Source organism: Callionymus lyra, chromosome 11 (genome assembly GCF_982586985.1).
Source record: "Callionymus lyra chromosome 11, fCalLyr1.hap1.1, whole genome shotgun sequence".
Lineage (NCBI taxonomy): Eukaryota > Metazoa > Chordata > Actinopteri > Syngnathiformes > Callionymidae > Callionymus > Callionymus lyra.
Window position 1 is genome coordinate 6,834,135 of NC_141828.1, and position 15,766 is coordinate 6,849,900.

The 15,766-nt window shown below is 45.8% G+C and overlaps 1 protein-coding gene across 1 annotated transcript in view; it reads right to left on the reverse strand.

The window, feature by feature from the left end:
• Positions 1-915: 915 nt before the first annotated feature.
• gbf1 (golgi brefeldin A resistant guanine nucleotide exchange factor 1) overlaps positions 916-15,766 on the reverse strand; it is a 42,963-nt gene continuing 28,112 nt past the window's right edge. The window contains exons 10-39 of the mRNA XM_087802100.1: positions 15,408-15,555; positions 14,762-14,997; positions 14,574-14,685; positions 13,871-14,082; positions 13,706-13,804; positions 13,446-13,640; positions 13,142-13,328; positions 12,877-13,008; positions 12,174-12,262; positions 11,910-12,112; positions 11,238-11,361; positions 10,576-10,701; positions 8,968-9,050; positions 7,886-8,122; positions 7,688-7,781; positions 7,315-7,491; positions 7,177-7,241; positions 6,968-7,091; positions 6,404-6,475; positions 6,246-6,340; positions 6,034-6,187; positions 5,735-5,960; positions 4,667-5,056; positions 4,377-4,597; positions 3,604-3,754; positions 2,948-3,078; positions 2,675-2,890; positions 2,297-2,474; positions 2,064-2,222; positions 916-1,948 (exon numbers count right to left, since the gene is read on the reverse strand). Of these exons, the coding sequence (XP_087658226.1) occupies positions 1,731-1,948; positions 2,064-2,222; positions 2,297-2,474; positions 2,675-2,890; positions 2,948-3,078; positions 3,604-3,754; positions 4,377-4,597; positions 4,667-5,056; positions 5,735-5,960; positions 6,034-6,187; positions 6,246-6,340; positions 6,404-6,475; positions 6,968-7,091; positions 7,177-7,241; positions 7,315-7,491; positions 7,688-7,781; positions 7,886-8,122; positions 8,968-9,050; positions 10,576-10,701; positions 11,238-11,361; positions 11,910-12,112; positions 12,174-12,262; positions 12,877-13,008; positions 13,142-13,328; positions 13,446-13,640; positions 13,706-13,804; positions 13,871-14,082; positions 14,574-14,685; positions 14,762-14,997; positions 15,408-15,555 (4,854 nt within the window). The 3' untranslated portion in view covers positions 916-1,730. The remainder of the gene's footprint in view (positions 1,949-2,063; positions 2,223-2,296; positions 2,475-2,674; positions 2,891-2,947; positions 3,079-3,603; positions 3,755-4,376; positions 4,598-4,666; positions 5,057-5,734; positions 5,961-6,033; positions 6,188-6,245; positions 6,341-6,403; positions 6,476-6,967; positions 7,092-7,176; positions 7,242-7,314; positions 7,492-7,687; positions 7,782-7,885; positions 8,123-8,967; positions 9,051-10,575; positions 10,702-11,237; positions 11,362-11,909; positions 12,113-12,173; positions 12,263-12,876; positions 13,009-13,141; positions 13,329-13,445; positions 13,641-13,705; positions 13,805-13,870; positions 14,083-14,573; positions 14,686-14,761; positions 14,998-15,407; positions 15,556-15,766) is intronic.

A 15,766-nucleotide genomic window follows, 5' to 3' on the forward strand; every position in this document is an offset into this window, starting at 1 on the left:
TGGACAGTTTCCCGATGTCTGTTTCTCACCAAAGAAGAAGAAAATGTTTTGTTTTTATTATTATGAGTTTGTTTATAATCGTCATCACAAATCGTCGCTTACTTTTACACTATGTTTCTGTAATGACGCGTTATGGCCGGTAGAGGTCATTATACTGAACAATCTTTTCACATGTAATGGGTCAAAAAAAGAAAACGCTAAAATATGGGCATTTGTATCTAAATATAGATAAATAGCTGCATATATATAGATAGATATATGCTTGTTATTTGAATCATGGCGCTACTTTAGCAAGGTGTGGCTGATCCATGATATTCTGGGCTGTGAGTGAACGAGGGCAGGTGAGTTTAGTGTCTTTTAAATAGATGTTTGACTTCTATTGTATCATCAGTATCTATTTGTAAAAAAACCCCTTCTATATCGATGGAAATATTGACTGGAAAAGCGCTATACAAATAAAAAGTACTTACTTACATTAGAAAATTATCTTAAGCCCCGCCCACTTAAAAAAAACACTGTTTTTCTGGAGATTTAGTCTTGTTTACCAAACGACACTCACTCTACTGTGATTGGTCAAACATCGAGGTTTGTCACAGCGCAAGATTATAAAAGATTAAAGTTATTTGATTAAATAACCATCTAAGGTTCCAAAGATTTTACAATCCATCATTTGTGGTTATTGTCAGTTTGCAGTGTGTTTTAAACAAGATGAAGAGCCTCTGTAGATGCATCTCTACTGCAATTTCTTTGGCTATTCCTTATCAAGAAGATAAACCACAGTTATATTTGGAAAATAACACATTTAATCTATAGATTTTTTAATTATTCACTGGTGTTGTGAGGCTTAAAAGACCTTTCATTATCTGGAGGTTCTCAACAGGTGAGTCGATGTGGCTCAATATCTGCAGGATACAGTTTACGTTTCCTTCAATAATATTTATTACATGATAAAAAGTACATTTTCTTTCTCCGTATATTTACATCATGTTTCACCTCGGCTCCTGGCGGGACATGATACCGCCCTCGTGTGGCGCTCCAAGGAACTGCAGCTGAATAAATAAAGTGTCTGATTTAGGGGGTCTCTGGGGGTCCGCAGGCACATCAACTTTCACGTGATTGACATTTCAGTAAACAGCGAACACTCAACAAAAACATGGCGATGATAAGGGTCTTTCTGTCCCCACAAACACACCACATTCAGACTTCTTAATAAGGTCTCCAGGTCAACATGTCGTCTGTGTCGTCATAGCAACCGCAGCCACGACCCCCGACCCCGTGTCGCTCCTGATGATTGACAGACTGAAAACACGTGGCCCGAGCCTCGCTGTGCATGATGGAGGGGAAGGTGAGCGTGTGAGGGAGCAGCTGGTCCAGCAGGTTACGATGATAATCTCAAGTGGACAGTAACTCTCATGACTGATAGGTTAAATCTCTCGTCCAATCATATCGCTCGCTTCATCTGAGACGACCATCAGAGACCAGTGAGGACTCAACAAGGACAGATTAGTTTTTAGTGTCTTCAGGTGTTCTCGTTGTTGAGCCTCGGAGATTTTTAAATACACACATGCTTACACACACACACACACACACACACACACACACACACACACACACACACACACACAGATCATCGTTACCAATTATGACAGATTACTCTTCAGGGGTATATTTTGGTCTTCAGGGTCCCTCGGCCCGGTGTGGCTCCTCCGGGCCTCTGAGGAAGGTCTCGGTTATTTGACCTCGCTGCAGGGACTGGTGGGCCGCGGGCCTGGCAGCAGCGGGACCGGGGAGGTGGCCTCGATGAGGGCGGGGTTCAGGATGATTGGCAGGGACATGGGGGGGACCCCCATCTGCAGCGGAGACGCCAGGGGCTGGATGATGAGGGGAGACTGGCTGAGATGCGAGGGGCCGGTCACGGAGGGGGGCACCGGGGACGTTCGTCCTGCTCCTGTAACAGACAAACAAACATGTGAGTCACATGACTGTGGAGAGTCACATGACTGTGGAGAGTCACATGACTGTGGAGAGTCACATGACTGGACCAGCACAGAGAGGTCACGCACCGCTGGGTGTGTCCTGAGGTGAAGCGGGTCTGCTGGGCGTCAGAGGTTCTGCTGGAGGAGCAGGACTGGGCTGTGGCGAGGGAGACTGCTGAGGGGAGGGAGGATGAGCTGCTGGAGTTGTGGGTTGCACGGGCTCTGCTGGAGGTCCAGGTGCAGGATCTGTAGACGCACGATGGATCAGCCTTCATCATTCCACAGAACCTTGAACTTCAGGTCATCAAACCGTGTCGTACCTGCGATCACCGTCTGCTTGAAGAGCTCCTCCCTCAGGTTGGGCAGGAAGCAGACGATGCGCTCCCAGGTGATCTCCCACAGGTCCGAGTAGCCCGTCCTGGAGTCGGCGCTGTGGAAGATCCCGGCCGTGTCCATCACCAGCAGCATGTTCTTCAGGGACTCTGGGATGGCCTCGAGCTGCAGCGACACACACGTCACCATGGTTACCGGACTCTGATCACTTCATCACATATTATTCAATATTCTGATTCACGGACTTCCATAATCATTAAAGTAGTTCAGAGCTGAAGATTATAGAGCAGATAGTGCCATCTAGTGGCCTCTGAAGAGTATGACACTGCATCAGGAAACCTCATCAAAGCGTCACTGGTCCGTACCAGCAGGTCACTGGATCCCGCGTGCATGTACTTGTCCATGAAGTCCAGGATGGTGAGCCACAGGGCGGCGAAGGTGGGCAGGGACAGCAGGGGGGACAGATGTTGGAGGAAGACCTTGGACAGGAGGGTGCAGGCTCTCATCCTGGTCTCCTCCATGCCGCCCACGTCCGCCGGACTGATGTTGTCCAGCAGCTTGGTCAGCAGAGGGAACAGCACCTGCTCACACAAACGTGGTCAGGTTCTGCTGGACTCACCAGACTTATGCTCGCTCACCTTGTTGAAGCAGGACTCCCACTCGGTGGCGTCCAGGGTCTGCAGGTCGTGGACCAGCAGAGCTCTCTGGAGGTAGGTGAGCGCCTGCATGCGGACCTGACGTCGAGCGTCGCAGCACAGCCAAGCTATGCCTGCAGAGAACAAACCAGCAGAGGTTGAGATGAGTGACGTCTCCACACGGACTGGTGACTCTGCAGGACATGTGACGGGTTTAGTGGGTTCAGGTTAGAACCACGAGTACTTCCTCCTAAAGCGCCATATAGAGTTAATCATTGCTATGAGATTGAAGGACCGAATGTAACGTTTCTAATGTTTTTTGCTTTTTTGTTTTACATTTTTTAGAATTCAATATCTTTTAATTCATAGCTTTTTAAAAATGTTGGTACACTAGTAACACCAGACGATACTCAAAGCCAATCAATATTATAATAATAATAATAATAATAGAATGCTTTAAAAAAATAACACTATTTCAATAAAAAAAATTCAATGTTAAATTCAACCACTGAATATTGCGATGGCGCTGAGATACCACCTGACAAAGTGTCTTTGCATGACAGTGTTCTGTAAATAAAGTTTGATTCGAAGCCAAGAACCTTCTGATCCGAAGCGTCGACTCTGAAACACACATGCTGTCTCCTGAGATAAGACCTGACCTTGCAGCAGTGGACACCAGCAGCTGGTCCACAGGGTCCGAGAGTCCGCCTCGATCTTCCTGCCGGCGGCGTCTAGGTGGCGCTGTTCGTCTGCCCAGGAACTGTAGATGCTGGCGGCACGGGTGTGCAGGGTGTGCATCAGGTCCAGCAGCTGCTCACACACACAGAGACACACACACGTGAGAAACACAAGAGAAGAAGCAGCAACACAAAAGAGGGTCTGGAGGTGAGAAGGTTCACAGAGAAGCTTCAGTTGTTCAGTGTAGATGTAGAAAATAACACTGAACATGATCAGAATTACCTCTGCCTAGGAAGGAGCAGGTTCATGTGTAAACAGCACAACCTTTTAAATTACAATTACACACAAATATTAACTGCATTTTTTCATTTTTGTGTTGCAATTAACTTCCGGCCACTGGATGGCAGCAGTCCTGAGCAGCTAAAGAAACAATGAAATCTGGCGTGATCCCAGCAGCGACTGAGGACAAGAGGATACAGTGACTCCAGCAGCTTTTAAAGCTTATGTTTGGACATATTTTGGTTCGAAAACAAATTAAAGCAGTTAAGACTTCGTCAAGAGTCATGTGGTCTGTAAATACTACAACACAAGAGTCAAGTACTGGACAATACTACACATATATCCTAGTTACTACAGTAAATGATACAGGGCATCAGCAGATTCTCGACAATACACAGCCCTAATATAGGTGTGACAGACACACTGGAGCTGTGAGGGAGTCCGAGTAGAAGGGAAAGAGGGCGTCGGTACTTACATCCTGACTAACCTGTAAAGACACAGTGTGGTAGCTGGCCGGGACGCCCTCGTCCTCGTCGTCGTCGCTGTGGGACCGAGACAAGCGCTGGCTCGAGGTGCGACTGTTTCCTCGCCGAGCTCCTCCTGCCGCCTCCCTCTCCCTGCCTCCCGCCTTCTTCCTCATGCGGGACTTGGACGAGTCGTATCTGTGGCTCTTCTTCTTGTCGTGGTTGCGGTACCCTAAGAATAAAACAAGCACAAACAGGTTAAATGAAAGACCCGTTGCAAGTCCGAGGTGGAGTCACTGACCTCCGTTGAGGCTGGCCTCCACGAACACCCGGATGGCTCGGACGCACAGCTCAAAGTTGTCCGGCGTGACGTGCGCCGCGTCCCGCACGATGAACGACAAGGTCTCCACGCACTTGATGAGCGACTTGGTGTCGTGGTGGCCCAGGTCCAGACCCAGAGTCAGACTGTACTGGTTCACCAGCGGGTGGTTCATCTGGGCCTGGTCGTCCGTGCTGTGCGAGTGCGCGCTGACCACCAGCCACCCCCCGCTGGCGACGTCCACATCTGTGGCGGAGCGAGGGATCCTGGACTTGCCGTGGTCGGTGTAGACCTCCGAGTCTGACGTGTAGCCCCGGTCTGAGGTGACGTCGTTTGGGGGTTTTGACGGAAGCTCGCTGTCCGACTGAGCACCTGGAGGATCATGAGACGGGTGTGAGTCTCTCGAGGATGTAACTTCAGTAAAATGTTAATGTATATTTGACTTTGTTGTATATGAAAGTATATTTGACTGTAATTAACATTTGAAATGCAGACATTTTTATTTTGGTTTAAAGCATTTAATTTTTTTATCCAATTATTTAAATAAATGATTTCTATATTGAAAGGTTGAATTTGTTTTTATTGAATAATTAAATTCATTTTCATTCAAATAATAAAAAATAAATAAATCTTAATTTATTTTCTTTTTAAATTCGAAGCCTTTAAAATGTAATACAATGATCGAACTTAATAATGTGATGCAAACAATCACATCATGACGTTGAGGCACACGATCATGTAGCTCGGTACTCTATTGGTATTTTCTGTGGGCACAAATATACTAACTTAGGGTACTTAATAAAAATTAAATTTAAAACATTAAATTCTTGAAATATAAGAACAAGAAAATCAAACTCCAAAAAAACACCAATCATTTTGATCATTTTCGACTTTAAATTAAATATAAAAAACAAAAACAAATTCAAGCTTTTAATACAGAAACTAGTATGTATTTAATTATTTTTAAAAATACCTAAATACCTAACAAACCATTACTATACTATCTAACTTCCAATTTTGTATTGTTGTGCTCAATGAAAACATTGGGACCTGTATCGGTGTCGCTGGTGGCCGAGCTGATCTGGAAGGAGGCGGGAGGCTTGACTCCGGCGCCGATGCACTCCAGCAGAGAGAAGAGTGAGTACCAGTGCTCCGTGCTGTGGATGTTGGCGGCGTTGGTCTTGAGCAGCTCGTGCAGGCCGAAGGCGACCTCCCTGCTGACGCGGGCCAGGACGTGAGGCTTCATCATCAGCAGCAGACGCAGGGACAGCAGCACCTGAAGGGTTTCACAACACGGTCAACACCGGCCCTCCAGCCCCCCTCCCCCGGTCAGGGACCCAGACACTCACCTGGGAGCTGATGTCTTCTCTGCGCAGGAGGCGTATGGCGAGGCGCAGCAGCCCCACCACCGCCCTCTCCACCAGGAAGCAGCTCTCGTTGGCGTGGACGCACAGGTGGCAGAGGTGATCGCGCACGGTTTGCCACACACACGACACCCGGTCTCTATAGTGACAAAAAGCTGGTCAGATGTTGCCGTCACAGCGGAGCAGTCGTGTTTTACCTGTTCTCCAGGATGATGCGGAGCAGCATCTCCAGGCAGAAGGCAGCGTCCTCTTCATCGTACGTCTCTTCATCAGGGGTGACTGAGATCAGGGCCTGCGACACACACAGTTCATAGGTTTAATTCCTGGACATTCAAGCAGCTGGAATGATCTTCACCTTCATCAGCTCCTGCAGAGACTCCAGTTGCAAGAATTTACTCTCCGTGATCAACTTCTCCAGGTCACATTGCTGCAGCGACACAACAGAACATGAACCAAAGACATGTCAGACCTAATGACCCAAATTCACATGTTCGTACTTAAGACAAAACAGTGAAAATAAGGCTACAAGATAAATGTTGCTTGTAGGTTTGGTTACTACATTTCAACTCGTACTATTTTGGCAGGTCATGTCAAAGTCAATCACACAAGGGGATAAAATCTTCGAGCAGTCGTGGGTCAAAACAAAATGCTTATTTACCTAATAGGAAGTATGAGTCTGATTTTGATATTGTCTTTTCATCCTTTGAAGCTTATTGTATATTAATTATCTCCGTTTTTTTCTTCAACAAACATATCCAACTTTTACCCTTATTGTTGACGTCCATCATCTCTTTGCCTGATCTTATATAAACACTGTCATCTATTTAGGACGTCATATCAACATGAAAATTATACTTTGATTTTGAACCAACCATCCGGTGGGCCACGTAAAAATGACTTTCGTTCGTTCAGTTCATACCTTTATGCAGAGGACTGCAGCTTGCTTGGCCTCCTGATTCTCCATCGACGGTCCTCTGAGTCCAGACTGCTCCGCTCCACTCAGAGTCAGCCAGTTGACGAAAATTGAAACTGCTGACTCACCCCTAACATGGCCCGAAGGGAGACCACATGTGAACTCGGACATCTCATGTGGTAACACGGAGAATCTACAGACTCGTTAGATCTTACCGGTTCGACGGAGTCTCCTCTCTCTGAAGAGAAATCTTCCCGTTCGGCTCGATGAAATCCTCCACCTGCGACGAAAAGAAGGTGTTGTTTACAACAATGTACAGCAGGGGGAGTAGAAGATGACAAACTCTGGCTGACCTCAACCATAGCTTTGGGCAGCAGCTCAGCTCTGAACAGCTGCAGCATGGACTCCATGATGTTCTTCCAGCCTTCTCTCAGGATGTTACCGTGGCGATGAGCGAGGTCAAATACTGTTTTGGCGGCTGTTTGTGCCTTACTGTTGCTGCCGAACACCGAGGGGAGGTCGTCGACCGACTGCAGGAAGAGAAAAACGCGTCATTTCGACAACAAAAAGCCTGTTAAAAACCCTCTGTCCCTCATCTTAAAGACTGACATCATTAAATATCACCATTAACCAACGAGCTGCCACATAAAAATGAAATCGCAGAATGGATTTAGCTCGACACATTCACAAAATTCACTCCTCTTAGGCTGAGTGTTGCTCTCTCACCTCGCTACTCAAAGTGGTGAACTTGCACAGGGAGATGATCAGATTGTCGAAAACATTACTGAAGCCGTAGTGAGCAGCGACCATGGCACATTTCCTGCAGAGGAAAAAAAAACGTTTTTAGTTTCTCCACAGTTATTAAGAGACAGTAGTCATCACGGCTGCTGTCATTAAAACAATGTTGTGAAGAACCGTAACTACCTGAAGCCAGCGATGGCCTTCTGGAGGATGCTTTCATCCAGACTCCTGTCGAACACGTAGGAGAGGGCGGCGATGGTGGGACCCCAGGTCATGTTGAACAGGTCATGATCGTAGCTGCCTGCCGGCAGGAGAAGGAACAGACCCTCCGGTGTGGCGCCGCGGTGGAGCAGCAGGCTCCACACATAGTTCTCCTTCACCAGCCCCGTCTGCTCGTCCGGCATCACAATCTCCTCGTTCCTGCAAGAACACCACAAAGTCAGGTTTTCTCACTTAGGATCTGCTCAGACAAAAGCTGAGGGAAGATAAATGAAAACAATGAATATGGAATCAATTCTAATGATTTGGAGCTTGTTTACTTTAATAAATAAATGAGCATCAAATCATACTATTGTTTCCAAACCAGTGTCCACATTTGCCCTCACAGCGGTCTGAAATATTGAAATAAAGATTTTATTATGTTTTTTTGCTGTAACGCAGTAGCATAGGGCATACAAAAAATATAATACACAACTTCAGAAGTATTATCGTTTCATTTTTAAATCGTGTAAATGTTTACTTCCTGCATAGCCTTTGATTCAAGGGTCATTCATTTGATAATATTGCTAATGAGTTTGAGGCAAGTATAAGCCATGTTGCATGTGTTGATATAAAAGTCTGCCAGTAGAATTTATTTAAAGCACTTTGTCCATTTCTGAATCATTACAATGGAGAGTTAGCTTGAACTACATTGATCCCTTATGAAAATATGGCATTTAGCTCATCTTTGTTTGGTTTGTATTTTAATTTGAAACTAAGCACTAATCTTTAATGAAGCACCATCTGTCATGTTCTTGATGAGGAGAAAAAAGAGAAATGTTAAGAGAGCTGAGTATCTTAGTAGGTCATTTATTCTAGGTTGCTCTCCTGTCATTCAAGTCGGGATTAGGTTTGCAATAAACAATAATAATAGGCTGTGTTTGTCTGTAGCTCTGTTGACTGTTATATGTCAAATGTTACAGTGTCTCAGTCACAAGATATTTGCTGTGAGCCGTAAATGCAGCATTGATGTACAGAAACACCAAAACAACATTTTTCTGACTTACTTAATAGCGTTGTAGATGTCCTCCAACATGTCCTGGTCAAAGTCTTTGTTTCCATTTACGCCCTTTAGGTTCTTCTTGAATTGCTGCCGGGAGACAGAAAACCCATGTTGAACTAATCTAAAGTCTTCATTATCTCGGGATCTGACCCACAATTAAAAGGGCCGGTTGGAGACGCTCATTAGGCGTCACCTTATACTCTTTGCTTGCAGCTTTAGGAAAACAAGGATTAAAGCGGGAGGTTCTTGTAAATAAACTTCACCAGCCGGTGACGACTGATGTCCTCAAGACACACAGCCCCCCCACCCCACCCCGGTGTGGAAGATGCAAGTTCCTCGTGCTTCACACTGTGAGGCGTCAGCTCCAAGACAAATGGGCTGACAAAATCCTCCGGCGTGTAAAAACAGCGGCGGCGTGCTCACAGAGCGGCCACATTATAGCGCTGACCTCCTCTGCACCTTCATGAAAGCAAGTTGTCCCGCTGTCAAATCCTCGGGAATTGGCTCTGATTTACACAGCGCGGCTAAGCTGGCTTTTCAAAAATAACCCCATTGTAAACACATGCTGCGTTGAATACTAGACATTGCTAGCTGCTAAGTAATTGAACTGCTAGGCGCCACTTTTATTGGTCACAGGGAACTATAGCGGGAGCCATAGCGTGTCGTCTGAGGCTGGAGGTCAACGAGCCGTCTTCAGTGGAGGATTCATTTACACACAATGGTGCACCAGCTGCAGCCGTAGGTATGAGCCCCTCTACAATCTAACACCTATGAACACATGAAGGAGAGAGAGCGGCCACTTGTGGGTTGTTTGTAGTGAGAGTGGCCACACACGCTCAGCAACAGAGACGCTGTTTAGTCTTCAGATGCTGTCAATCACGAGCCAGGAGGAAACACAGACAGCAGATGAAGTGGTCTTGCTGCTTTGCCGCCTGTTCAGGACGAGTCCACCTCTCAGATGGACCACCACTGGCTACAGCTGTTGGTTCTGGGCTTTCTGAGCCGCCGAGTTGCACCGACACAAATGCTCGCTCTCCCAGAGGAATGTCATTCCATCAGGCACAAGTGGCCGAGAATAAATAGACTCGCTGTGTTCAGGACCATCTCTGGGACGCTGCGAGTCGACGTCGGTGCTAATCTGGACTTGAAAATATCGTCTCTTTTTCACTCTCAACATGACAAGAGTCTCACACACTCAGAAGTGTTGAGCTAGACCGGCGTCTCAAACTCAGCTGGCTGGGGGGGCCACCAGAGGTCAATTCTTGTAGAGATTAGGCCGCGAACTGGGGGGTCTTTCAGCAGTTTTATCCGTTGACAAATTTGATGAATGGATTTTATGGATTTTTGTTTGGTTTCACTGTGGATTTAGGCCATTTTTAAATCTACTTTTATGTCTAAACTATATAATAAAAGTTATAAAATATTTTCAGGATATCATATCACAGGGCGCAAATGGGCAAAAAGTTTGAGTCCCTTAAACTAGACAGAGATTAAATGTATCAACATCATTATCAGAATCCAAAGGGAAGTTATTCACATAAACTAATGATTCAAAAGTTTATTTTACGTCAGAAACGTTTCTCCTATAAGGAGACGTCAAGGGGAAACTCACCTCCACAGTCATGGGGATGTTTTGCTTCCGGACGTTGTGGTTGTGCTGGTCGGTGTTGAGCATGATGACGGCGTAGGCCAAAGCGAAGCCGGCATCATTGGTCATGAAAGGAGACCCGTTGACTTTCTGCAAACAAAGACAACAGTATATATTCACCCACAGGTACACAGGCTCACACAGCTAAACTAGTTTTAGGTCACAGCGTCTATACACTTCCTTCGTCCTCAAGAGTGGAAAACTAATTTACAGGTCACAGAATTACTCATCAACTCTTTCAAGGAAACTATTTGTGTGTCTGTGGTCAGTCTAAGAAAAGGACATTACTGGGAATAGTTTCCAGGTTGCGCTGCTATTTTAGAGATCGAATGTGCCCTCAATAGAGCTGGGCCTGCGCCCGACACCGTGTGTGGGGCGTGTGTCCGTCCAATTTACCACTTACGTCATCCCACTACTATAAACTGTTGAGTTAATCATGTGGCAGCCTGATTCATACGCTCACCACCTTTACACCCGCAGAAATGATCTGATGATGGAAAAGACTGTCACCAAGTTGATGTGCTGGATGGAAATGAAAGAAAGAAAGTTGTGTGTGTGTGTGCGTGTGTGTGTAACTGATCCCGTCGCACACATTGATAAAGCGTGGCTGATCTGCTGCGACCTACATGCCAGTTGTCTGTGAAGGTTTCAAGTAGTCTCTGGATTACAGGGGCTTCTCCGGGTAACCTGAAGGCCTCCAGGTAGAGTCTCAGCGCTTCGTCAATACGCAGACCCTGGAAGGTGAAGGTGCTGCGACGAGAGAGAACAGGTGAAACCATTACATATCAAATATCTACATCTGTGCATTTATTTAATCGTTTTTAAACACAAGATTCTTCTCTGATATAGCAGAAGCACGTTGCGTGACATTGATCTTCTCCTGCACCCGGTGTTGACTAAACCAAACCTCAGAAAAAAACTTTCTTCTCCCACATCACTGAGGTCTTCTGTGGCTCCTGATCAAACATAATACAGCCCACATAAAGGCATGCAGATTAAAGGATGTTTAAAATATATATATAACTTCAATTAAAAAACAATTGAACTGTCATATGATGATCGGCTCAAGATCCAACGGACCAAGTGAAAATGCCTCAAACTTGAGCCAACAGATTCTAACAGCACTTTCTGCTAAGACCTTAAACTATGTCAACTCCTGATGTTGAGCTCCTGCTCAATTATTTAAACGCTTCACTTGTTAACAGGTTTTGCCCCCCGCCCCTCTTTTAATAGAATTTTGAAAGTGACCCTGTGGTTCTTCGTGTTCCCTCAGACAGTAGTCTCCGCAGAATCCTTACTTGACAAAGCTGTCCAGAAGCTCCATGTTTTTGCGATCGCTGACGAACTCTCCGATCATCTTCTTGTCCAGTCGGGGGTTTTCTCGGAGCCACTGGGCCACCTGGTTGTTGTCCAAAGGATTACTGAGGAGCTTCTGCTCTTGGAGAAACTGGATTCCTTTCTTTGGCTTCTGGTTGAACTGCTCAGTCCCTGTAATGAGCAGCTGGCAAACAAAAACAATCTCAGATTGGCTCTTGTGATGTTCCGGCTTTTTTTTTTTTTACCTTCTTCTTGGTTCGGATTTCTAGCAATTCTTGGGAATCGGGCATGCAGGAGGAGAAGCGCTGAGGGGTTTTTGGAGGTTTCTTCTCTTCTGTGAAGAACAAGTAGACTCTTAGTAATATACTGTTGAAGTGAAGCTTCAGATTAAACCTAAAGACCCATCACCTTCACCCACCATTGATGCGAGACCAGGTTTAACCAATCCACCAGATACATTATTATACAATCATTTATAATATTATTTTGTTAGATTTAGACACCTGCCAATGTATGAATATTAATTTAAATATGTCATGAACCAAGACATGGTAGAACACGCTGGATTCATTTTACAGGCCTTTATTTATTGTGTACCATTTATGGAGTACAGGCAGAGCTTATACTCAATTTTTGTCCAACGTTAGATGGTATAAAGATCATCACATCAAATATTTTAATTTATATAGCTTCGATTTTAGAGTTCAGATGGAACTGTTTTCTAAAGTAAAACCACACAAAGATAAAAAAAACATTAATCTACAAAATTAAAATAACATTAAGAAATCAAAATGCTGAAAAGGTCTCCTAGCCTGCAGCCCAGTCTCCATAAGAATTGATCTCTGGTGGCCCCCCAACCAGTTTAGTTTAAGACCCCTGGGACTATTGAACATCCTATAATAGAGCTTGAGGAGCTTAAGGTAGTCTAGCCCAGTCACATTGTTTTACCCGTCTCACTGTCGCCTTGGTCCTGTCGGCCCAGTCGCATCTTCTCTGCCATTAGACACCCGCTGGTGGCGGGACCCACTTTATCTCCGACATCCTGTAGCAAACTCACGCCATTGACCTGTGTTGAGGGATCTAACGGAGACAAAGACCATGTGACCAGTTGCACACTTTAATATTTTCCCTTTCCAGTGAGCTCCGAGAGAACATGCAGCTGGTGAGCAGAATCAATATTTTGATGCGAGTGCCGACAAGAGCGTGGAGGTACCGGCAGTGTTGTCGTGTCCAGGCTTCTCAGAATCAACTCCCATGGGAGTCTCTGGCTGGTCTTGGATTGCAGTGCTGTTGAGGACTTTGGCCTGGCAGTGAGCCTCTGTGCTGTTGATCACAGTCAGCAGAGCCTCTAATGACAAGAGGTGTGTTGTGTAGAGCTGCCCAGAGACAGGGAAGGCATTCTGGAGAAATATGAGAGATGTTGCTTATTACTGGGTTTAAACGTGCTGGTGGGACTATACAGAATCAGAACGGGTCGTTCTTAAACTTTTCTAGTATCCCTCCAAGTGTTTCCAAACCTTGGACAGCAGCTTGGTGAGATCTTCAAACAGGTTGGAGCAGTAGAAGTCACAGTCGTAGTTGATGTAGAGCTCTGTGACGAAGCTGGGGATCCGCCACAGCTGGACCAGCGCCTCCAGAGCCATCTCCTTCATCTCGTACGGCATCTTGATGTGCTCAGACGTGATGATGTCCATCAGTTTCTTCAGGTACATCTTGAGGAGAGGAGTGTGTCGTCAGCAAAGACAGTTGACTTGACATTGCATGTCTGAGGTTTTACCTCCAGCTGGAACTTCAGGTTCACTCTCATGCTTTCAAACAGCAGGAAGCACACCCTTATGGACGAGGCGTAGAGGTTCATACGATCCATACTCAACATCTGCAATAGGAGAGTGACTCGTCATGACTCCATTTGTTGAGAAAAATCAAGTGCATGAAGACAAACCTGGAACAAATGTCTGCAAAGCTCGTCCTTCACCAGCCCGAGCAGAGACTGGTAGTTGGCGATGTGTGCAGACTCCAGAGCCACGGTCAGCAGCTGCAGGCCCATGTGCATCATGGCGTCGGTGTTGTGGCGGTCATGAGGGTTGGTCAGCGAGATCAGGAAGCGGAAGAGCTCCCTCAGACAAGGCAAGCCATAGGGAACCAGAGATGTTCCTACAGAAGAACATTTATTGAGCCTTTAGCAAGCTTTTGGCACCAGTAGTATTGTAGTATATATAGCCATATTGCGGTTCACCTTCCTCAATCTCACTGTTTTACATCTTATTTTGAATGCACGATAGTACATATTTAAATATGTTGTCTTAGGCTGCAGACAGGAACGACAGAGGTTCTTGTCATGGTTTGCATCGTAATAAACAGGTGATTTATTTCAAAAACAGATAAATTTCACTTGCACCAATTACAGCCACCAGCTTACTTATGTATGGTGTGATTGCTGGGCTGTGCAGCAAGGCACTATGGGAGTGGGGCAGGTCACCGTTACTGAGAGGGATGGCACCTTAAATGCAAAGTTTACTTTGTAGGTTCAAATAAATTGTTGTTAATTCAAACAGGTTAAAAAAATAAACAATCACTACTTCACAGATTTCGTTAAATGCGTTGGGTTTTCAGAGCGAGGGACTAATGTATACCACGAGTCTTACCGTCTCTCTGGGTGGACTGCGTGAAGCGAACACCTCTGGGGTTGACGTAGTCCATGTCATGAACCGAGGTGGTGTCGGACTGATCTGCAGAGTCTTTGTCCTCCAGCACCGACTGACGGTTAAAGGAAAAAAACGTGTGAACCAAGAATGACCCAAAATAGATAATTTAATATAGACTTGAATCTTGCCTGCAGGCCTCCAGGTGTGTCTGGGGAGCAAGGCTCAGTGCCTGGGACTGCAGAAGGACTGTTGGGTGAGGTGGAGCTGCACTGGTCCAGGTCAGAAAGGTCTTCTCTTGAGGTGGCTTTAGAACCCGTCTCTAGGCCGCTGTCGGTGGCTGAAGGACTGGAAATGGAGGAGCTGGCACTGTCTGAGGCTGGAATGGAGGAGGTGGTGGAACTGGGCTCGATGAAGGGGACTCCACCTGAGAAGAGACTTTTAGGGTCAAAGAGGTTGATGTACCAAGGGACCCCAACCGTTTTTGCACTGCGGACCAGTTTAATTTGGGCGTTATTTCCCACAGACTAACCTTCAGACAAAAAAGTAAAAATAAACCAAATTAGAGTTTGTGTTGCAGTCATTTACACTAATTAATATCTTTGTGTTTGGAATAAACTCGACTAAAAACGTATCTTGTCATGTCAGGAGTCACAACCTAATGTTACTTTAGAGCAAAAAACAGAAAGCTGCTCTATGGAACATAAATAATGTACATTATTTTTTCTTTCTTTGCAGCCCGGTAACAAATGCCTTACACGGGTTGGGACGCTGCTCTACAGGAATAATTGAAGATCAAATAATTCAAAACAAATCAAACACAATCCAGAAGCTCACCAGACAACATGTTGTTGCTCAGGGTGCTGGAATGGCCGGACTCAGCTTGACCAGGAGGATTCTGGACCAGGTGGCGGGGAGGTCTTGGGGAGCGTTTCTGTTTCTTCCATTTCGATGATTCACTCATGCCGCCAGCCCGCATCTTCAGCTGAGGAGAACATCAGGTGAAGATATTGATCACGTTGTAGTGGTGGAGGCAACAGACAGATGGAGACCAGGACCAGGCACGGAGCTCTACTGAACCCCAAACTAAAAAGTGTTTGCTGTGGAATGTTGCTGAAGAACACATGAGAGCACCGTACCTGATCAGGGCTGAGCCACAATACAAGACAGCAGGCTCTGAACATGCACACACGCAA